General features: G+C 52.5%; 12 protein-coding genes across 12 annotated transcripts; 6 read left to right on the forward strand and 6 right to left on the reverse strand.

Moving 5' to 3' along the window:
* Window positions 1–119: 119 nt before the first annotated feature.
* BO80DRAFT_436619 (PLAC8 family protein) lies at window positions 120–665 on the forward strand (the record flags this gene model as incomplete). Its single annotated transcript, XM_025720964.1, has 3 exons — window positions 120–264; window positions 320–417; window positions 462–665. 3 exons carry the CDS (start codon window positions 120–122, stop codon window positions 663–665), a joined length of 447 nt encoding a protein of 148 aa, XP_025573032.1.
* A 409-nt stretch (window positions 666–1,074) lies between these two features.
* Window positions 1,075–1,618, reverse strand: BO80DRAFT_479140 (uncharacterized protein; the record flags this gene model as incomplete). The annotated part of the gene is made up of 2 exons (XM_025723292.1): window positions 1,376–1,618; window positions 1,075–1,322 (listed from the first exon to the last, which is right to left on the reverse strand). Exons 1-2 carry the CDS (start codon window positions 1,590–1,592, stop codon window positions 1,075–1,077), a joined length of 465 nt encoding a protein of 154 aa, XP_025573033.1. The 5' UTR covers window positions 1,593–1,618.
* A 1,204-nt stretch (window positions 1,619–2,822) lies between these two features.
* BO80DRAFT_457050 (Zn(II)2Cys6 transcription factor) lies at window positions 2,823–5,067 on the forward strand (the record flags this gene model as incomplete). Its single annotated transcript, XM_025722206.1, has 6 exons — window positions 2,823–2,961; window positions 3,009–3,090; window positions 3,157–3,918; window positions 3,963–4,331; window positions 4,389–4,624; window positions 4,670–5,067. 6 exons carry the CDS (start codon window positions 2,823–2,825, stop codon window positions 5,065–5,067), a joined length of 1,986 nt encoding a protein of 661 aa, XP_025573034.1.
* Window positions 5,068–5,074: 7 nt separating this feature from the next.
* BO80DRAFT_495285 (alpha methylacyl-CoA racemase) lies at window positions 5,075–6,996 on the reverse strand. The gene is made up of 2 exons (XM_025723931.1): window positions 6,029–6,996; window positions 5,075–5,976 (listed from the first exon to the last, which is right to left on the reverse strand). Exons 1-2 carry the CDS (start codon window positions 6,968–6,970, stop codon window positions 5,188–5,190), a joined length of 1,731 nt encoding a protein of 576 aa, XP_025573035.1. The 5' UTR covers window positions 6,971–6,996; the 3' UTR covers window positions 5,075–5,187.
* Window positions 6,997–7,240: 244 nt separating this feature from the next.
* BO80DRAFT_386729 (3-hydroxyacyl-CoA dehyrogenase) lies at window positions 7,241–8,397 on the forward strand. Its single transcript, XM_025717025.1, has 3 exons — window positions 7,241–7,577; window positions 7,626–8,010; window positions 8,060–8,397. Exons 1-3 carry the CDS (start codon window positions 7,320–7,322, stop codon window positions 8,359–8,361), a joined length of 945 nt encoding a protein of 314 aa, XP_025573036.1. The 5' UTR covers window positions 7,241–7,319; the 3' UTR covers window positions 8,362–8,397.
* Window positions 8,398–8,550: 153 nt separating this feature from the next.
* On the forward strand, window positions 8,551–9,549 carry BO80DRAFT_411736 (uncharacterized protein; the record flags this gene model as incomplete). The annotated part of the gene is made up of 3 exons (XM_025717986.1): window positions 8,551–8,640; window positions 8,694–8,951; window positions 9,027–9,549. Exons 1-3 carry the CDS (start codon window positions 8,606–8,608, stop codon window positions 9,547–9,549), a joined length of 816 nt encoding a protein of 271 aa, XP_025573037.1. The 5' UTR covers window positions 8,551–8,605.
* Window positions 9,550–9,680: 131 nt separating this feature from the next.
* Window positions 9,681–11,607, reverse strand: BO80DRAFT_427088 (MFS general substrate transporter). The gene is made up of 3 exons (XM_025719917.1): window positions 11,016–11,607; window positions 10,800–10,953; window positions 9,681–10,750 (listed from the first exon to the last, which is right to left on the reverse strand). The coding sequence occupies exons 1-3, from the start codon at window positions 11,517–11,519 to the stop codon at window positions 9,798–9,800; spliced, it is 1,611 nt and encodes a 536-aa protein (XP_025573038.1). The 5' UTR covers window positions 11,520–11,607; the 3' UTR covers window positions 9,681–9,797.
* A 65-nt stretch (window positions 11,608–11,672) lies between these two features.
* On the forward strand, window positions 11,673–12,332 carry BO80DRAFT_427089 (uncharacterized protein). Its single transcript, XM_025719918.1, has one exon. It carries the CDS (start codon window positions 11,824–11,826, stop codon window positions 12,169–12,171), a length of 348 nt encoding a protein of 115 aa, XP_025573039.1. The 5' UTR covers window positions 11,673–11,823; the 3' UTR covers window positions 12,172–12,332.
* Window positions 12,333–12,731: 399 nt separating this feature from the next.
* Window positions 12,732–14,006, reverse strand: BO80DRAFT_411742 (putative alanine--tRNA ligase). Its single transcript, XM_025717987.1, has 2 exons — window positions 13,775–14,006; window positions 12,732–13,725 (listed from the first exon to the last, which is right to left on the reverse strand). The coding sequence occupies exon 2, from the start codon at window positions 13,707–13,709 to the stop codon at window positions 12,930–12,932; it is 780 nt and encodes a 259-aa protein (XP_025573040.1). The 5' UTR covers window positions 13,710–13,725; window positions 13,775–14,006; the 3' UTR covers window positions 12,732–12,929.
* Window positions 14,007–14,525: 519 nt separating this feature from the next.
* Window positions 14,526–15,061, reverse strand: BO80DRAFT_436626 (uncharacterized protein; the record flags this gene model as incomplete). The annotated part of the gene is made up of 3 exons (XM_025720965.1): window positions 14,526–14,628; window positions 14,728–14,765; window positions 14,840–15,061. 3 exons carry the CDS (start codon window positions 15,059–15,061, stop codon window positions 14,526–14,528), a joined length of 363 nt encoding a protein of 120 aa, XP_025573041.1.
* An 884-nt stretch (window positions 15,062–15,945) lies between these two features.
* On the forward strand, window positions 15,946–17,048 carry BO80DRAFT_457055 (FMN-linked oxidoreductase; the record flags this gene model as incomplete). Its single annotated transcript, XM_025722207.1, has 6 exons — window positions 15,946–16,147; window positions 16,209–16,440; window positions 16,514–16,543; window positions 16,591–16,755; window positions 16,845–16,914; window positions 16,947–17,048. 6 exons carry the CDS (start codon window positions 15,946–15,948, stop codon window positions 17,046–17,048), a joined length of 801 nt encoding a protein of 266 aa, XP_025573042.1.
* A 604-nt stretch (window positions 17,049–17,652) lies between these two features.
* On the reverse strand, window positions 17,653–19,191 carry BO80DRAFT_386739 (retinol dehydrogenase 12). Its single transcript, XM_025717026.1, has 2 exons — window positions 18,756–19,191; window positions 17,653–18,696 (listed from the first exon to the last, which is right to left on the reverse strand). The coding sequence occupies exons 1-2, from the start codon at window positions 18,886–18,888 to the stop codon at window positions 17,801–17,803; spliced, it is 1,029 nt and encodes a 342-aa protein (XP_025573043.1). The 5' UTR covers window positions 18,889–19,191; the 3' UTR covers window positions 17,653–17,800.
* Window positions 19,192–20,138: the final 947 nt, after the last annotated feature.

Consider the following 20,138-nt stretch of genomic DNA (forward strand, 5'->3'; position numbering starts at 1 on the left):
ATGGAATGTTTCCAGACGCATCACTATCCATACTTCAAAGCACCCAACCATTGGATTCTTTTTCTCGCACTTTCAGTATCTCTCCAATGTCCGACCAGAAAGCCCACGACAGACACAGAATGGCAGATACTCAGAACGGTTACCGGGCATGGCCGACGAACCCGCCAACGTACCACGCGGCCAACTCGGATGAAGTCCAGCGTGTCACTGCCAACAAAAACTGGAATGACTCTCTGGGTGACTGTTGCTCTCCGGGCTCTTTGTGTATGTTTTCTTCGTTCTGTCTATGAGTACAGAAAGAGTACTCATCCACGTTCAGGCCTCACCACCTGCTTCCTCCCGTGTCCCACCTTTGGCAAAACCCAAGGTCGAATTCAGAACCCAAAGCTCGACAACTACAATTCCTGCAATGGAGAGGTACGAAGCCGTTATCTACCAAAATCTGGATACTGATTCTATAGTGCGCCATCTTCACACTTCTGGCCGTCACCTGGACACATTGGATGCTACAATATGGCATTGAGGGCTCTTGCTGTGGGTATTGCTGGGTGACGTTCTGGTGTGGGTGCTGTGCACTGACCCAGGAGGAAAAGGAGGTTGAGTTACGGACCAGGCCGGAGTTGGCGGGTGATCAGATGGCACCACAGATGGCGTACCCTAAGTAGATGGGTGTGCTCGTTTCATTGTCTAGCGAATCAAATTTCCTTTTACTCAAGTCCAACTGTCTCACTCGCTATCGTTGTTGGTCTCAAGTACTTCCGGTCTCAAATGGCTTGGCTGGAATAGTTGCCACTTGCCGAAGCAGCTAGTTGCCCAATTACGCATCAGTGGGATCCAGAGACCCGAAATGTTTTCGGTACCGACTTTTTCTGAATTATTGATTATAAGGGAAGTAGGAGGAGGAGGTGGTGAGGTGTTACTTAAGGAGGTTGAGTTGAGATATCGTGGGTGGTGGCCGTTGGATTGTGATACAGTGGATTTTGGTGTACAGTTCTAGGTATAGATAGATGTCAAGGAGTGTATTGGTTAAACTATCTAGACGATCCCATTATCCCAGGCCACAAATCCCCAGATTTAGATAGCCTTCTTGGTCAGCTCGACCTCAATGCAGCCATCGGGAAGAGTAGCACCGGACCGGTCGACGTAGATCATGTAGGTGGGAGGGCCCGCCGCGTAGAGGGAGACATGAGGGCAGGCGTAGACGGAGCCCTGAGCCCACTCGAGAACGTTGTTGCTGCCGGTCGTGAAACCCTCGGTCAAGCCGCCGGCGGCGATGCCGTTGATGCTCTTGAGGTCGACGTGGCCGTCGGTGCCGACGTAGACTGTTTCATGGTTAGGGTGATGTGGTTGGAGGGGAGGGGAGGGGAGAACTCACCGACATCGCCGTTTTGGATGCCCAGAGTACCATCACCGCCGACGAAGTTGATACCGTGGTCGCCGTTGGGAGCCACGATGAAGGCGTCGCCTTGGCTGATCAGGGCGCGGTTCTGGAGTTCGCTGGTGCGGGACTGCGAGTCGCTGATAATCAGCTGGAAGGGAGAGGCGGCGAGAGCGCTGGCAATGAGAGCGGAGAAGGCAATGGCGGACTTCATTTTGATCGAGGTGGTTTGGTTGACTTGGGAAAGACTTGAATGGATGGATTGATGCTGTGATGGTAGTGAGGGTGATGAGGCAGGGTCTTGTCGGCCTTTTGTATCTGGATTCTGGGAGCAATTGCTGCTACTTCTGTCCATCAAGGTGTTTGCAATGTCTTGGCCCTCATGTGAGAGTGATGCTCTGCTATCCGGTGTTTCCGACTATCAAGGTTCTCATCATGTCTCAGATCCACCTAGCGATGCCGCTAGAGGACCCTGAACCCCAGCACTCGATCTCTTTCCCGTCAGGGGTTGTGTGATGTCTCAGATTTTTTCCAAGCGATATTGCTAAAGCTCGCTGTCACTCTTGGCTCAGACTACCAAGGTTCTCTCGATATATGGAATTCTATATGGGACCGATACTACATCATCTGTTGCGTGCTATCCAGGTTCTCGTCATGCCTTAGCTCCAACGTAGAATAACGGTATAGGTGTGGCGCATCTGCTCCATGAGTAGTCTAGCTAGGTAAGCTGCAGTCATAAGAATTGCTTAAACCCCAAGGTCCGATCCAGATCCCAACCTTGATGGCAATTCTCCCCGGTGAGGATGACCGCTAGGTCAGCACAGTGCAGGACTAATGCGTAGCATTCACTCTGGGTGAAGAGTTGCATCGTGAGAAATTGTACTTTCCATTCTGCGATGTGTGCCTTGGCAATTATGAGAATGATGTGATGTGAGATATGACAGCGATAGGTGACTTGCGACTAGCTCCGCCTGTCATGTCCGGATGTCTCTCGTGCCATTGAAACGGACGCCACCCTATGTTTAGTAGTGTATCATCCACCAATTACCGCAGCTAGGGTCTAATAAGTTCTCCCCACGTATCGCGGTGGCTCTCTTACTTCGCCCTGGCATCCGGTCGTTCCATGGCCTCCGATCTTGCAGGACGAGGAAGACTGGCGACATATGAAGCAGTCAGGAGGTATGTCTGTCTGGTATCCTATGTGAGAGGTTTCAAAGTAGACTAAAAGGGAGCTGTCTGGTCAAGGAACTGCGTGAAAGATAAAGATGGATTCCGATATTCGTCACTCTTAGCGATACCTGATTCCTCAGGCAGAAGTGTTAACTTACATAAACATACCATCGGAATGCCTAATTCAGAACGGAAACAGCAATGACATCATCCTAAAATACCCGAAATCCGGGAAAAACTCGGAAAGGAAATCGTGTCTCTTCCGGCATCCAAGATGATGTTCACCTTCCAGACCAGCCAGTCCTCTCCACCAGGGCAGGTACTTCGAGGACCGAGGCCGAAACGCGTCAAGATCAACGTCGCCTGCAATGTTTGCAAAGCTCGCAAGACGAAATGCGATGGTGCCAGACCAAGTAAGCCCGTGATGACCTGGCGTGTGGTCAATTTCTCACTGATGTAGTATGCGGGCCTTGTGCGAAACGGAAAGGAGCTTCGCCGGATTGTGTATATCGGGAGACTGATAGCGGGGATTCTCCGGTTGTGTAAGTGTTTGGCACGTTGCTGGGTTGCTCGTGGTTAATGCTTTACAGTTCTCGTGCCCGAAAGAGGACAGCCATAGACCGCACAGAGCAGTCAGGGGATATGAGTGAACGTCCAATGAATGACCTCCCAACGGATGACAATGATCGGGCAAGCTCGTATGTACCGAGTGGTAGTCTTTTTGGCGCATCCGGTGGAGTACATATCCTACCGGAAGGCACTCCTCGGAACACACAAGAAAACAGCAGTCGAGGCTTGCCCAAAGCGCTCAAACGACTGCCACGGTTACAGAGACAAGCCCCACGAAAAGCACCTGATTTGCAGTATTCCATTCCCCCACGAAAGGTGGCTGATATCCTCTTCAATCTGTACTGGGACTATGTTGACAGCGCCTACCCCTGGCTGGATCGGCCGGCCATTGAAAGCGCATACGAGACTCTATGGGTGAAAGATGGAGAACCGGCGATGAATGAGAGGGTTCTGCATTGCTTATTGAATCTGATGTTTGCTACATCGTGTGTTGCCTCTCAGGGCGAGCCCCCCCTCTCCCGCGATCACTCTTCGCCCGTCTTCTTCACCAGAGCCCAAGAGTTGATGACCTACGACGTGATGGAAATGTACAACTTCGAAATCATCCAGATCCTCTTGCTCACGGCGGTATATCAACAGCACGAGAGAGAGCCCCAGAGATGCTTCCGAAATATTGGAATGGCCATTCATATTGCCCAGGAGCTGGGGTTACATATTCCTGAAACGACAGAGGCGATGGAGAATCCAAAGGAGCGGGACCTAGCCCGTCAGGTTTGGAATGGATGTGTGATTTTGGACAGGTATGATACGCCGTGAAGGTGGAATGCATAACTAAGGCAGTCAGAATCTGTTCCATGACCTTCGGGTGCGCCCTTAAAATCCCCCAATCAGTTGCCAAAAAAGGGCTGAACGCCCTGACCCTGCCCAGCGATACTGCCAACATAGCACTACCATCCAAAGTCAACTTCTATATCTCATTCTGTCGACTGCACTACATCATCGGAGACGTTCTGGAAACCTTCTACATCGTCGGCGATACCAAGACAGAGCAAAGCTCATCACTCTTCGACAAATTTGCGAGCCTGTTTCGAATTGACTCCGCGCTGAACGATTGGGCCCGTAGCCTCCACCCTTTCTTCCAAATGCCGTCGGATGCTGAAGACCCGACGCCTACCAAGCATATCACTCGGGAGGCGAATGTTCTACGTGCCCGGTTTGTACTTGATCATCCAGCGGTAGATTAACACTAACGATGGGCGCTTCTGTTCAGGTACCTGTCTGTCCGACTCCTCCTTTTCAGACTTCTGCTGTTACAAATCCACCAACAAAGACCAGAGAATCCCCCAGGCGGTTTGTATACAGACGACCAGATCATGCCTCATGTCGTCTTCCAGTGCCAATTGAACTGCACCAAAGCTGCCGCCGATATGATTGAGTTCATCGGCCGAAACTCACCAGAGCAAAAACAAGCCTACATCCTACCATCTCATTGGTACACTGTCTCATGTAAGTCGTACTCTTCAAAACAGCCAACCGTGTTAACAAAGTCAGATGTATACATGGCTGTAACGAATTTGCTGGCAGCCAAATCATCCCCACAGATAGTCGAGTACTTCTCAGATGCTCGTCTGCAGGACATCTTGCAGCAGGCTCGCGACATTCTCAAAGATCATGAAGAACATCCTATCTTGGCCTCGAGGTGTAGCTCGGTTCTCAAATTGATAGCAGACTATGCCCCGGGGGAAGTGTCCGTGGGTGACCAGGACCAAACATTCATGCAGGATCTAGCCATGGATCGACAAGACCCTCAACCCATCTCGTATAGCTTGGCGATGGGTGAGCAATATTCGTTCGATTGGAACGACTGGCCCATGTTCTTTGCGCAGTTAAATGGCGATACCCCAGCCGGAAGCTGGGAGTTAGAGGATAACCTCTATCCAGAGCATTGATTCAAGAGGTCTCAGAGAGAAACTCTATATCTAATAAAAGCTACCGCACATGCAGACCCAAAGTGAACATTACAGCGCATATCTCACTCAGCTCCCAGTCACAAGTTGATCCCTCAAGAGCTAAAGCCATTCGATGCTCTGAGGATGATAACAGTTCGGAACCGACGGTGTCAACCAACGAGGCGATACACGTGTATCACTCAATTGAACCACAGGTTTCAGCAGCTCCATGTGACCCCATGGCCCCTCCGGGAAGCTAGTCAAGACCGACTCCGGCCCAGCTGCAAAGTATTGAGCAAACACCCTCTTCCACCCATCCATAACAACGAGCAGAATCTCCGTGACAAACAAGGAAGGCCCAATATATCCCCACTTGAACAGCTGATTACTCTTCTCCACCACTTCAGGTGCGTAAAGCCCAATCTCCGGCTCCAAGGCAATCGCATCAGCCTTGACCAACGAACTCGTCACCCGATACGAACCGCCATGTCGGGCCCGATCCCGCAGCGCCATCAGAGCACCCAACGCACCCACCAGCCCCGTGGTCATATCAGAGATAGGCAGTGGGGGAAGAATGCTCGTCCCATCCTTGAAACCCAGAGAGCGACCCATAACGTAGGATGAACCTGACGCCGCATCGCCAATCTGCTGCCACCCCGGTCGCTCGTGGTACGGGCCGTCCGGTCCATAACAGTTCTCCTCCACGTAGACGATCCCTTTGCCCCGGGTGCCGGCCATCTCGAGAAGATCGTTGACTCCGAAACCTTTCCGCGCGATGACGTTGGGGCGGAAGCCTTGGATGAATACGTCGGCGTCTGCGATGAGTTCTCGCAGTCGCGACTTGTCGTCTTCTTTGGTTAGGTCCAGGTCGATGGTGCGTTTTCCGGCGTTCAGGGTAAGTTGCAGGACCTATGCGTTCTGTTAACACGGCGTCTCAACTAGAGGCAGAATGGTGGCATACGTTGAGATCTGTCAAGCGGCTGCAGTTCACTCGAATGACATCCGCCCCAAATGCAGCAAGTGTGGAGCCGATGACCGGACCGGCAATGATGCGCACGAGCTCCACCACTTTGATCCCTGCCAGTGGCCGCTTGTCTGCGACCTTGGGGAACGGGACTGGTGGTGTCGGGATGGCGTGCGACTGACGAGAGTAATTAACGAGTGGATGAGAGGCGAGCCTCTTTCCCATAGCGGTCTCATTCCACCCCTGCGGTGTGAAGCAGATACTCCCACAGAACCCGTTCTTGATGTTAAGCATCTCCAGCTCATCGGCCGTCCATTGCTCGACATGCCGAGCAATGTGCTCATATGCTTCGTCGGAGGTCTTGGCCGGGTACTCAGGGTCAATGCCTAGGGCCCGCAGGACGGGGGCCGCATCCAGGGAGCCATGCAGTTGATACCACACGCCCGGAGTCTTGGTCTTGTACAACGCCGTAGTGCGCTGTCTCATGGGTGATGACATGAAGTCTCCTTCGAAATCGCGTTGAAAGAGGGTACGTAGCTCCCGTGATCTGACGAGCTCGGACATATCTTTGCCTTGGACAGATGCCGCGAAGATAGTACCTAGCCAGATGGCAGCATGGTCGACATTCACATTGACCCGTTGAGTACTGGCTGCTGTGCCATCGCGATCTTGCACGATTTCGTGGGCGACGACTCCACACATGGCGTGCAGGGCCGCGGCGATGAGAGGGGCCTTGAATGGACCCGGGATTATCGGCAGCTCACTGCCTTGGAACTGGACGGTATTCCAAAGATCTTTGCTCTGAGTGAAGCCGGGCGTGCTCTTGGCAATATACTCGAAGATACGACGGGCATCTTGGGGCGCGGGAAGGAAATCCTTATCCGCAAAGGTCCCAGGACCATAGATGTCTGGACTTGGTATGGTTTCGTGAGAAGTCATTCTGGACAGCTGTATTCAAGAAGAGATGGATGTAAAGTTGGAACGATCCAGATCATGACTCGGTACTTATACCTTGGCACCACGCCCCTTCATTTGGTCCTGATCCACCGATCCACCCTCGACATCCCGTGTCCCGAGTCACGGAACGCATCGGATTGACCCAAAATGTCCGTATATTATCCGGGCAGAGAAATCCCCGAGCGAATCCCGAAGCCTGAAACACTTCCGAGATTCTCCTTCCGAGGGATATTGTTCCTAATTAGGGTCGAAACCACGCTTCCGAACCGGAGCATCAAGCTTATATAGTTTACGCAATCTCAACTCAAATGCATACCAACCAGCTCTCATCATGTCTTCCATCAAAACCGTCGGTGTCATCGGTGCCGGGCTGATCGGCGCCAGCTGGACCGCCCTGTTCCTTGCCAAAGGCCTCCGAGTTATCGTGACCGACCCAGCGCCAGGAGCGGAGGCCAAACTCCGTGACTATTTGCAGGAGTATTGTTCCGCGGTTCCAAATGCTACCTGCTCACTAGATGCCTGCATGCAAAACTACACCTTCGTCACCGACATCGACCCTTATCTAGAAACTATCGACCTGATCCAAGAAGTCCGTCCACCTCCACACCTCTCTTTTGGCCCCCACTAACCAAACCAGAACGGCCCAGAACGACTAGACATCAAACGCCAACTCTTCGCCCACCTCGACGCCCACACCCCGGAGCACATCATCATCGCATCCTCCTCATCCGGCCTCCCCTCTTCACAATTCATCACCGACTGCAAGAGAAATCCCTCCCGGATCCTCATCGCCCATCCGTTCAACCCTCCGCACTTGGTTCCCCTGGTGGAAATCGTTCCTCATTCCGCGACAGGGGAGGAATACATCACGGCAGCTCGGGAGTTCTACCTCAGTTTAGACAAAGATCCAATTGTTGTGAAACAGGAAACTCCGGGCTTCATTGCGAATCGTCTTCAGGCGGCGGTGTGTGCGGAGGCGTATAGTCTTGTGTCGAGGGGGGTTGTGTCTCCGGAGGACTTAGGTTAGTTACTCCCTTTCTTCCATGCAGTTGGATCGGTCTGACGGAGCAGATAAAACCATCACGTCTGGCCTGGGTCTGCGATGGGCACTCACCGGGCCGATCATGACGAATACGCTGGGCGGCGGGGGCGACTTTGGGCATTTCATCAGTCATCTGGGGCCGGCGTTGAGGTGCTGGTTGGATGATATGCAGGAGCATCGGTTTGATCTGGGTTCGAGGGAAAGGGTGGATGCGCTGAAGGACATAGTAGATGGGTGGGTTAAGAATGTGGATTTGAAGAAGGTCGAGGCGAATCGGGACGAGTTGTTGGCTGAATTGGTTGCCAGGAAGTTGGTTGCTCTGGAGAAGTAGGAAGAATATGATTTAATCCAGAGATGTGTCCCTTACTACTCAACACTGATAGAAACGATCAGACTCCTTCAGAGATGCAACCACATGAAACTTGAAGCTCGCTGTAGCAGGGATTCCTCCGATGCTAACCATCCTACTAGTCACTTTCGGCTAGCCACAATGCTAGTCCCAACCTCAACCACGACAGACCCGACAACTACCCAACATCAAACACCATCCCCTCCAATTGACCCATTCAATCAAAATGACATATCACGAAGTCCCCAATTCCATTCGAATGTTGGCTTCCCCCCCAAACCCCTTCCCACCCATATCCCAACTAACCACCCCAGTACCCTAATCATCCTCACGATCCTCTCCTTCACCCCCCAACTGCACACCCTCTACACCACCAAATCCAGCACCGGCATCTCCATCGGCTACATCCTCTCCCACCTCCTCGTCGCCACCGAACACCTCACCAAACTGACATACATGATGATCAACGTCCCCGAAGCCGCCGCCGGCCAATTCATCCACGACCCGATCAATCCCGGGGACTGGTTGAATTTTCTCCAAACCCTAACCACGTGGATTCTTTTTCTCACTCTGTACGCCCCCCTCCCTCGTCCCTACCCTACCCTCTCCCTGACATGTCCCCAACTAAACAAAATGAAACCAAACAGGTTCATCACATCCCTCTACCTCCGTCCCCCATCCCACAACCCCCGCCCCTACATAACCACTTACACCCTCATCCTCCTCATCTCCCTCCTCCCCGAACTCATCGATCCCTTCCTCCGTTTCCCCCACGAAGGCTACCAAGAAGCCTTCGTTGCCACACACACCATCCTCCTCAGTCCCATCGCCACCTTCCTCGCTGGATTCGCCGTGTGTCTTCAGGCCGGACAGAGCAAGATCCACGGAACGGACTCCGCGTTGTCGATGACCGGCTTGGCAGCTCAGGCTGTTGTGTTTGGGCTGGTAGCGGCGTCGTGGCCATTCAGGATCGCGTATCGGGAGGCGTGGGATCCGTTGCATTTGGGGGCGTATTTTGGGCATGCGTGGGCTGGGGTCGATTATGGGGTTTTGGGGGTCGTGCAGGGCGTGTTGGTTTTGTGGGTGGGGTGGAGGAGGTGGAGGGGGGTTGATGGGGATGGGGTGGGGGATGGGGTGGAGGAGAGGGAGGCTTTATTGGGGAGGGCATGATGATATGTGTCTACTATGTTTTGTTTTGTTGAAAGATAGGACAGGGCGACAATCGATGAGTTATATGGGCATACTGCTCTTGAATATATATCTCATGCATATGGGACTGGGAGAACTACTCGGACAGAAAGCCAGGATTGAAATCGTAAGTCATATCTATCATCATCTAAAACATAATATATATACAATGCACCCAATGTACAATATCCCACCCGCACAATGCGTTCGAAGTGTGGTAATCAGACTATCTACGGCGCCGCATCCTCCTTACTAACTCGCCTGCCCATATTGGCCTTCCGATCCGACGCCAACGTCTGCGCAAACTTACTCCGCTCGCGAATCTGCGGCCCCTTCCAATAGAAGATATAGATCGGGATGACGACCAAACACGACAGACACGCCAGAATCGTCGTCGCATATTCCACGTGCCATTGACTCCCGATATTCGTGTACATCGGGGTGGTGTACATGGCCGCAATCCCGGCCAACAGGTCTCGGCAGAAGGCGTTGCCGCCCGTCGCGGACGCAGAGTACACGCCGTACGCGGCGACCATGTAATCCACGGAACTGAGGTAGATGGCGTAGTTGGCGATGCCGACCATGGTGGAGAAGATCATGGATGCGATCCAGGGCACGCCGTAGGCTTGACCGAGGGAGGTCCACGCGAAGCCGAAGAGGCCGATTGGTTCGAACAAGGCGAGGAGGAGAAGCCATTTGAGACGACGCTCGGCGGGGAGGGCATCGTCGCCGCGGGTTTGGCGGATGTGTTCGTCGCGCCAGAACCAGGGAAAGTAGGAGAAGTAGGCGATGACGTAGCCGACGTTGATGGGGATGACGGCCCAGGCTTGGCCGAGGATACCAAAGCCCCAGCCTTCTTCGTAGACGATGGAGAAGCTCTCGAGGAAGGTGAAGATGAGGGAGTCGGAGAAGCCGGAGAGGAGGGAGAGGCAGAGGACGATGGGTTCGCGGAGGAACATGTAGAACGGACGGATCCAGATCTTGCCGGCTTCTTTGAGGGAGATGCGGGGGTGTTTGAGCTCGTTGGGGCCATAGACGTTGGGGTCTTCGCCGGTTTCGCGTCGGCGTTTGGCTTCTCGGTCGATGAGGATCGTAGAGCGGCTTTCCGGCATGAAGAAGATGATGATTTGCACGATGACGCCGAAGATGAGCATGATCCAGAAGAACCATTGCCAAGCGAGGTCTGGGTGGTGGGTTAGTGGGTTGCTTGGGGCGGAGAGGAAGGGACGTACAGCGCTCAATTGGTCCACCGATTACTCCACCGATGCTGGTACCGATGCAAGAGGATAGCACGATGAAAGCGAGGGGGAATTGTTGGTTTTCAGGTTCGTACAGGTCTGCAATCAGACCCAGGGTGACACTACCGCCTGCGGTTGAAATTCCACCCTAGACCAGTCAGCACATTTGGATGCATGGTAAGGGACGGGGGGGGGGCAGGGGGAACGAACCAATCCACGGCACACTACAATGGTGCCCCAGTTTGGCGCCAAGGCACATGGAATTTGCCAGATGTTGATCAAGAACATGGAGAGCTGCAGGATAGGCCAACGACCGAATTCCTCACTCCATGGTGCCCACAATTCACACCCGATGGAGTAAGTGATCAGATAGATCATCTGACCGGTGCGGGCCTCTTGTTCGCCGATGTGGAACGCCTCCGACAGCGGCTTGACCGCATTAGGGAAGACGGAGGTGTTGAAGTTCATGGAAACCTGGACCCCCGCAATGGCGGCCAGATACATCCATCGCTTCCATCGGGGCCAGCAGTAGGCCAGTTTATCATAGCAGTCGTTTTCTTTCAATTCGCGTTTGCCGTCGGGCCGGGCCTCTACACCGGTGCCATTACTGAGTCCGGGGGCGATTTGTTCCCCATCATCCTGGCTGTCTTTAGCCTTGTCCGATAGGGAACTGCGTTGTGACCGAGTTGGGGATGGTTGTTCGTGGCTGAACATGATGTGATCTCATTGATGGTGTTATCGACGAGGAACGGGATGACGATGCTATACCACTTGAGGGTGGTCTGACCCGATGGGATCTGGCCATCTTAAGATATAAGACCTGATCTGGAGTGCTGAGGATGCCTTGTGTTGTCATCGCCGTTCGTGCGCAAACCGGATTTCCGGCAAGGGGGTGTGGGGCGGGCCGGGCGGGTCCTTGCGGATTTTAGCCAGCTAATCAGAGCATCGGCAATGGATCCGCCATGCACGGTCGGGACGGTGTGATTTGTCTCGAGGCTCCGGAGCGACCGGCGGCTTCATGCCGAATGCAACTAAGTCGGAGTCATGCTGGCCCCGATCCACCATCTCCACGACAAGATGCAATGATGTCATGGCTGCGGTTCAGTGCATGTCCAATTGTCACTGCATTGGCGCCACTGGGAGACCCCCGCAAATCACATCAAAGCTGTTGCCTTCGGTGTGTCAAACCTCGGTAAACATCGGTGCTGACTTCAGATCAATGGTTGCTGATTCGAGGGCGGTGACGTTCCTGATAATGTGGTTAAAAGCTTTTCAGGTACCATGTGGGATGACGCTGTGGCAGTCGGTAGCTGTCGGTTATGCCTCTGCGGCAATGTTATACACGGCATTGCTTTCATTCTTCTAGAAATGACGTCAAGGGAACATTCTCGCTGCATGCAGGGAAGAATTCAACACCACGAGGATGACTCCTTACTAACCCGTCATCTTCTATTCGAGGACTATCTCGTGACTGTGATATCCCAGCTGAGTGATGAGTTAATTGCAAGTGCATTTCCGTATCAGGGCACCCACCAGCTACCTATCCTATCAGCCCTAAGCACACTAGCACACTGGCTTGCTGGTATTCTGTGTAAACGTCCGATAGATTCTGTCCATTTTCACTTTCCGCCTTAACTCAATGTCAGTTAGTAGGTAACTCTAGGTCTCAAGCAGGGTTACCCACGCCGACCGACCCAAACACACGCCAGCCAACTAAAGGTCTCACAGGGCCTCAGATATTATCTGGTCGGGGAAAGGTTACATCCGAGTTCTCCAGATAGGAGAAAGCTTGCTGTCAACCTCCTCAAACAGGGAGGGGGTGTGATTTCGTGTGGGGTAGTGACAGGAGTGTGGGATTGAGGGTCCATTCCCTGATCCCGGGCTAATGAGAACCGTATTACACTGGTCCAGACCTTTCCCTCCGGTACCTCCGCATCAGCGAGTAATCATTATCACAAAACATCAACACTTTTATTTTCAACACAACAGTTCCTCTTTTGTCGACAGGAACCTGCTCAAGGGGTCAACTCCGTCTTCATACCACCAACACTCAACAATCAATCGCCCTTTTATAATGCACATCCAACTTTAAGAAATAACTCGATAGATGATCCCCTCTTTGCCCTAATTAATATCGTAAGATATCTTGCTGATACCCTGCTTCCTCGTAATCTTCCGAACCACAATCTCCCCAATATCCAACGTCATGGGCAGATGTGTCCCACCACACGGATAAGCGCCTATGCCTTCCACATCCACAACACGAAGCACACCATCATCAGGCATCACAAACCCCTCTGCAAATGCAACACCTGATTCTTTGGCCTTTGCTTCGTCCAACCAATAAACATTCACCGGGAGATTCCTTCGAACCAGCTCATTACTTCTCCCCTGAATAGCAGCCTTGTGCTCGCCCCCAATGAGGCCCCGAAACTCCACAAATGCCATGCCCGGGGCATGGTTTGCCTTCAACTCGGAAACTGGTCCGATGGTTTCATGTAGCTGCTTCACTGCTATGCTAATGATATGACCCGCCGTGTGGTATCGAGAGTGATAGTTGCGTTTCTGACTGTCGATCTTCTGAATTATCGGCTGTCCAGGGTTGAGAGGGACGGCTGCCAACAACTTTCCTACATGATAGATCTGATTGTCTGGCAGCTTCCGTGCCCCGGTGACTTCGAAGATAGATGCCTCTGCTGCATCAACGTGCATAAATCCCACATCGCTGGGTTGGCCGCCACCTTGCGGATGAAAGATAGTGTCGGTAGTAGTGATCACAAAGCTGTCTTCCTCGGCTCCCTTCAAAATTGATCGGTGAGATTCAGGAAGGGAGGTGACTGGTTGACAAGTAACAATGCTGGTTGTGAGCTCGTGAAGCGCGGCGTCTTTCTGATACGTGGCCATTTTCGAGCGACTTGAGCTGCAGGTGGTTACTAATCAGGTGCTGCTCTTGGTGTAGACTCACTTACTGCCAGGGAGGACTTGCTGTGAGATTTCGAAAATCGTGTTTTCTAAGTCGCAGGCTTCGTGAAAAGAAGAATCAAAACAAAAACAAGGCATGGAACCTCCTTTGGCATGAATAAATATTGGCAATCCATTGAATGCGGACTTCTGACTCAGCTTTCCCGATTCCTGATTGATAACCGAGAAGCGGGTTTATCCAATACGAGGAGTTTGCCCCTATCACTAGATCTATCCTAGAGGACACGTCAGATTTCTACGTACTTTGTCTCGAGCGGGGTTGACTGGGGGGGAAACCGTGCCCTGATAGCCTGACGTGCCCCACCAATCATGGAATCCAATTGCCCCGCGGTGAGACCCTGTAAGATTACAGCCACCGCCTACCGATTAAGGGGACCGCGCGGCAGAATCCGGGCTCATATCTTTGAGGCCTCAGGCGGGAATCCGAGGCTTGGCATTTATAAAACAAGCAGGAAGAACTGCGCCAGCAATGAAAGTAGCCCTCTTCTGGCTTGCTAAGCCATCCGTCATCTTATTCTAGAGGCTATCTTGTGAGACTAAGGAGTACTTATAGCCGCAAGGCTTGATCGCGGAAATGTGAACAATATTTGAGTTTATTAGCCCTACTCGAGCAGATACTGATAGCTGCTCTTATCAATGAAACCATTTCGATATGCTGAGCCTCCTGAAAGAATATCTACAAACATATTTTCTAATTCAGTCATCAAATTTGTCGAATTCAATTTTATCTTGCATCCTTCAGCAAGCATCCCAGCCAAGCAGGTGTGCAGCCACCAATAAAGCGTGTGATCCGGCCCATTCGCTAGTTGAGCTCATCCTCCACAGGTTATCTCTGCACGTACTATGTACATAGTATCATGTACTCTGACCTGGTCCCACTCCATCCCAGAAATCCCCACGCGTTCAATCTCATTCCCTCGGCTCCCCAACACGAACCCACCCCGCTGTCCCCACATTATAATCCAGCGATTCCATGCGCTACCCAAACACCAGCATTAGCATCCATCTCCTCTACCTTATCCATGAAACCACGAACAACTGGAAATACGTACCATCCGTTCAGCATCCACAGCGCGGATCATCATCCTCGCCGCGAGGACAAACACCACGCAGCTGCAGACCCACCAGATCTCACAGAAGAATATCAGGAACCGCTGATTTCCGTTCAGATGGGGCCATAAGTCGAAGAGCAGGGGGATGGTTAGGACGGGCATGAGGTATACAGCGATGAGGACGGTGAGGATGCACATGAAGATGAGGTTGAAGAGGGCCATGGTGTAGATGTAATGATAGCGTGGAGGGTATGTGTGGTTGTTGGGAGGATGCGGGAAGTGGGGGTGAGAGTGAGTGGGTTATTCAGAAGGAGATTTTCCATGACTGGGATTGCGAGCATGCAATGGAATATATTCCAGCAGGATAGTATGATAATATAGGCTTGAAATATCTCTAACTGCACCTCCCTTGAATAATTGGGAATTTATCTATTAATGGCTGGAATATGCAACTCCCGAAACGATGTGACTGGCTGGCTTCGTCGGCAACATTCGTCCCTAGAAATGATTATGTAGCACTGTGAGTAACTTTCATTTAGAATCGTGATGACTCCTCTTGCAGAGGGAACATAGTCACAGGGAATGGGAAGTGCTATTTTCGAAGAAAACTCCTACCTGGGCCTCGCCTGCCATGTACAGCCCATTGTAAACTGCTAGCATAGTGTAACCACCATACGGGAAGGTAACAGCGACATGGGAATATACAGTCCTGTTCAGGTTGAATTCATACCCACTGGGGGGGTGTAATAACGTTGAAATGGATATCTTCCCCACTGAGGAAAATAGTTTCCGCCAGCTCCACATTCAACATCCGGGCCAGCTGCCCACATTGCAATCAGTATAAATTAACCCCAAGAGGAACTTGTGCGACAATGCAATCTCTATTTATCCTATGCTAAAGAAAGTAAGGCATAAATTGACCTGCAGAACTGCATATACCCGCTCTGCGTCCGTCTTTTCTTTACGCAAAGGTTTCTTGTACTATACCCAAAATCCCTCCAAAAAGGAAACAATGGCAGAACTGCTTCAGCCAGTCACCCTTGAAGACGCGATCCAACCCCGCAATCGCATTTGCATGGGGTCCATGACACGCAACCGCTGTATCGATGACAATAACCCATTACACCGATCGAGCGCGTGATGGTGCCGGGTGGATTGTCGCAGAGGTTACATTCATTTGCCCGCACAGTGCGGAGTGGCCTCATGCCCAGGTCATGTACCATCAGGAGCACGCGGATGCCTGGGCCAAATTGACCAGCGCCGTGCACGATGTTGGGGGCAAGATTTTCTTTCAACCGTGGCATGCGGGTGAGCCATCCATCACACTCTCAGTACAATGCGGAAATGCCAATTTGGTGGATGATTCTAGGGAGGATACAGAATGACAACATGCCGATGTTGAAACAATCTCAATACCCAGTCTATGCGCCTTCTAAGATCCCCGCCAAGGGCGGGAAATTCCGGACTCTGGAGGGACAGCCGGGCCACACTCACAATATCACCGAGATGGATCATCCAAGGGATATTGTTGAGAAATTCAGACACTCGGTCACGTTGGCCAAGAAGGCTAGGTTTGATGGCATTGAACTGTTATCTCAGGGGTACGTCCATACTTCCATTGAAGAACATGAAAGTATCGACATCCCAACTAACCCTACCATTGCCCATGACTAGTGGTTATCTCCTACACAACTTCCTCTGCTCGTAAGCCATCCTCCCCCCTTCTCATCCACAAAAGCTCACACGTCCAGCCACTCCAATACCCGCACTGACCAATACGGCGGCTCCGTCGCAAACCGGTGCCGATTCCCCCTCGAAGTCCTCGACGCCATCATCGAGGTGTGGGGGTCTCGCGCTGTAGGAATCAAAATACGCCCATCCGATGACTACAACGACACCACGATCTCCTATGATGAGTTAACCGAGACATGCGTCGCGATCTAGCATTCATCAATCTCTCCCGACGAGGCTGTGATGTCGGGTGGGAAACCGATGCATATCTTAGATCTCAACCCAGGCCGAAGGAAAAGGAATTGCCGGACAAGTATGAGCCATTGGCTCAGTTTGGATCGCTTGTGAAGTATCCGAGGAGCCGGACGATCATGAGTATACGGTTGAGGAGGCGACGGAACTCGTGAAGGAAGGGAAGATTGATCTTGTGACGTTTGCGAGACCGTTTATTTATAACCCGGTGAGTGGATATGAGTGATAGTGTGGAGGGATTGGCCTGTGAACGGGGTGTGGCTAATATGCGTATTCAGGATCTGATCAGTCGGATTAAGCATGGTGTACCGTTCGCTTCGAATACCCGGGGTGGGAGGGTTAACTACGGGCCGTTTGAGGATCCGAATGAGAATTATAATGATATGCAGGGTCCGCTTGTTGTGGGGGGAATTAGTAACCGCGAACAGGAAAATCGAGGCTCTTCTAGAGACTATAAATTATCCGGTATCTTGCGCTATCTTGACCTTAAATATGCACTGTAGGTAGAGATGGATTGGCTTGGATCTGACTCTTGCTTCAGCTGGCCCTGGGATGCCAGTCTGACCATGGATTGCTTCAAGGAATTTGTTCATGGATAAAGAGGAAAATTACGGAGGCCTTTCGAATGAGTAATTGGTTGGCCTGTTTGCTTCTTCTCAAGAGACTGTATGAATTTCCCCAAGGGATTTCCTAATCGCAGCCCGTGGATAACTCGCGATTGGTACTGAGCGATCTAAGTGAAGGTGTCAGCTCCGAGTCGATCGATAACCAGACGTAGTACTACAGTAAGGGTCTGTCTGAGCTGGAAAGTTACATCATCCAGAACAATTAATCTCAACCAGCTTTTGGATATAACATTCATGTATGTTACAAAACGCTCCTTCCAGTCATACGTGGCGTACCACGACATCCGTTGCCAGATGTACTTCAGCAACAGAGTAAGACATCAAGAACCATCTTCTCTACGCTGGGTCGAATCTAATCTTCCTTGAACGGGCACCCCTTGGCACTACTCTCCGGTCGCGTCTTCTTTTCCACCACCTCCGCGGTCAGCTTCATCAGCCGGTCAGCCAGCTGCATATAATTAGCCTTATCACTGCCCCTCTCCACGATCCGCGGCGGGGTAATAAACTGTCCACCCTCGGTCGCCACGGTGGCCGCATACAGGGTGGACACGGCGCCCTGGAACTGGTTCTTCCGGAACGGTTTCAAGCCCGCGGACAAGCCGTATCCGAGCAGCGGATACGGCTCATGGATGTGGACCTTGGTCTGCGCGGTATCCACCACACCGGGATGGGACGCATTGACGATGATATTGGGATGCGTGGGCTTGAGATGGGCGTTCAACCACTTGGCATGCAAGAGCACGGCCAATTTGGACCGACCATACTGCGCGTTCGGGCCATAGTCGCGGTTCAGCTCCTCGACGGACGCAAACTCGGTATCCTTGGGCGCGCTGGCTTCCACGTTGGACGAGAGATTGACGATGCGCACGGTTTCGCCTGCATCGGCGGTCTTCTTGAGTGTTGGCAGCAGATGAGAGGTCAGCACGACGTGGCCCATGTGGTTGAGGGCCATGTGCAGGTCGATCCCGTTGGTCGGGGCCAACTGCCGGGTCATGACGCCCCGGGCGGCGTTATTGACGAGGATGTGGATGTGGTCCGTCTGCGATGCGATGTCGCCTGCCACCTTGGCTGTCTGCTCCCAGTCCGACAGGTCGCATTGGATCCAGACGAAGCGGTGGCGTGTGTCGGGACCGAACTCTTCTTCGATGGCGGAGATGGCATCGTCGGCGACTTCTTTTCGAAGGGAGATCACGAAGAGCTTTGAGATCTTCTTCGAGAGCAGGGTATGGGTGACCCCGAAGCCGATCCCTGGGGAATTTGCCTATCAGATTCGAGTTACAGGAGGATTGAGGGTGGTAGAATGTTACCTTCACTGCCGCCCGTCACCACGGCTACTTTACCACTCAGGTCGGGCACATCGTCTAGATCGAACTTTTCCTCGCTGAGCTTGTGAGAGGGTCCGCCGAAGTTCTCGGCAATAGTTCTTTTGACGGTTTCCATGATCCCGTTAATTGGGCGTAGTTGGTTGGTATTCGCCTATATGAGGAAGGTCTGCTGGAGGTTAGGTAGACAGCCTGGGAGGAGCCAGTTACACGATGAGGTCACCGAGTGGTGATGCAGCAATGTGGTCATCCTCTTCCCGGGGCCTCCCATTGGTTTGCGACGGGATAAGATTAGGATTTGTGTCGCTGAAGCATATTGATCTCCTGGGTATTGGAAGGTTACTTTAACTTTATGCTAGATCAAGGAATGGGGTACTGCGTCAGTCCAACCTGCCTCTGCGGTCGGGGACCATAGCGTTGCGAGGAGCAGCTCGGCGCTTCCGCCCGTTGTCGGGCCCACCAAACGGATCGACATCCGCGGGGTGGAAGCTGAGCCGCGTGAATCGGACCGGTCCCACTGGGGTTGACATCGATATCAAAGAGGCGCCTGGTTGGTCGGTAGGCGAGAATCACGTGCTTGGATCACGTTGGCCACCCACCACCGCTTTGTTCTTCCCGCTGTAGCCTAGATAGCCTCAACATTAGCCACGCTTTACATTTCCTTGCCCTATCGGACTCAACGGTTGTTGTTTTTTTTGTTTAGTTAGATGTGGCTTGAGATAAAAGTTGGCTCCCCGCTGGCGAGGGCGGGGCCCAGGCAACAAACCGTGGATCCGACGCGGCCCAGAAAGGCCAGCCAGCGAGTCCAATCCGCAGAACGGTGTATAGCGGCTACACGACTATACAGCATAGCGATCAGCTACACGCAGACAAGTCCTTCTCGAGATGGGGTCTTCTCATCGTCCGCATCATCTGCGGCGAACGAAGACCCCGGACGGGTATCACGTGAGTGCTCGCCTGACGGCTGCCTAGTTCCCTTGTAGTATAAAGAGTAAGGCTGACCCGTCGTCTGACTTCAGCTCCACAACACCCCACTTGGAGGTAAAGGAAACCGCCATGGACGACGACTTCATCCTGGTGGATGATCCAGTTACCCCCCTCTCCCCGAAATTATTGTCCTGGCTTCAGCCAACGGCGTATCACGACCCCGCCAGCGAGTTTCACAAGCATCTGAATGCTCATGTCCCGGGAACAGGTGACTGGCTCGACCAGACCCCCCAGTACCAGGACTGGCACAACACCGACTCCAATGGCATTCTGTGGATCAAGGCTATCGCCGGAGCGGGCAAGAGCGTCTTGACCGCATCCCACATCGCGCGTCTGCAACAGCACGAACCGCAGGCCCCAATCCTCTTCTTCTTCTTTCGC

Source organism: Aspergillus ibericus (genome assembly GCF_003184845.1).
Source record: "Aspergillus ibericus CBS 121593 unplaced genomic scaffold BO80scaffold_33, whole genome shotgun sequence".
Lineage (NCBI taxonomy): Eukaryota > Fungi > Ascomycota > Eurotiomycetes > Eurotiales > Aspergillaceae > Aspergillus > Aspergillus ibericus.

Excerpts from the sequence above, each read along its gene's own strand:
- BO80DRAFT_495285 (XM_025723931.1), bottom strand. The coding sequence starts at position 6,970 with ATGACTTCTCACGAAACCATACCAAGTCCAGACATCTATGGTCCTGGG. Across the intron at positions 5,977-6,028 it reads GCCGCTTGACAGATCTCAAC|GTCCTGCAACTTACCCTGAA; the intron begins GTATGCCACCAT and ends CAGAACGCATAG.
- BO80DRAFT_386729 (XM_025717025.1), top strand. The coding sequence starts at position 7,320 with ATGTCTTCCATCAAAACCGTCGGTGTCATCGGTGCCGGGCTGATCGGC. Across the intron at positions 7,578-7,625 it reads CTATCGACCTGATCCAAGAA|AACGGCCCAGAACGACTAGA; the intron begins GTCCGTCCACCT and ends TAACCAAACCAG. Across the intron at positions 8,011-8,059 it reads TGTGTCTCCGGAGGACTTAG|ATAAAACCATCACGTCTGGC; the intron begins GTTAGTTACTCC and ends CTGACGGAGCAG.
- BO80DRAFT_427088 (XM_025719917.1), bottom strand. The coding sequence starts at position 11,519 with ATGTTCAGCCACGAACAACCATCCCCAACTCGGTCACAACGCAGTTCC. Across the intron at positions 10,954-11,015 it reads TTGTAGTGTGCCGTGGATTG|GGTGGAATTTCAACCGCAGG; the intron begins GTTCGTTCCCCC and ends TGACTGGTCTAG. Across the intron at positions 10,751-10,799 it reads CGGTGGACCAATTGAGCGCT|ACCTCGCTTGGCAATGGTTC; the intron begins GTACGTCCCTTC and ends CCCACCACCCAG.
- BO80DRAFT_427089 (XM_025719918.1), top strand. The coding sequence starts at position 11,824 with ATGCCGAATGCAACTAAGTCGGAGTCATGCTGGCCCCGATCCACCATC.
- BO80DRAFT_411742 (XM_025717987.1), bottom strand. The coding sequence starts at position 13,709 with ATGGCCACGTATCAGAAAGACGCCGCGCTTCACGAGCTCACAACCAGC.
- BO80DRAFT_386739 (XM_025717026.1), bottom strand. The coding sequence starts at position 18,888 with ATGGAAACCGTCAAAAGAACTATTGCCGAGAACTTCGGCGGACCCTCT. Across the intron at positions 18,697-18,755 it reads GGTGACGGGCGGCAGTGAAG|GGATCGGCTTCGGGGTCACC; the intron begins GTAACATTCTAC and ends CAAATTCCCCAG.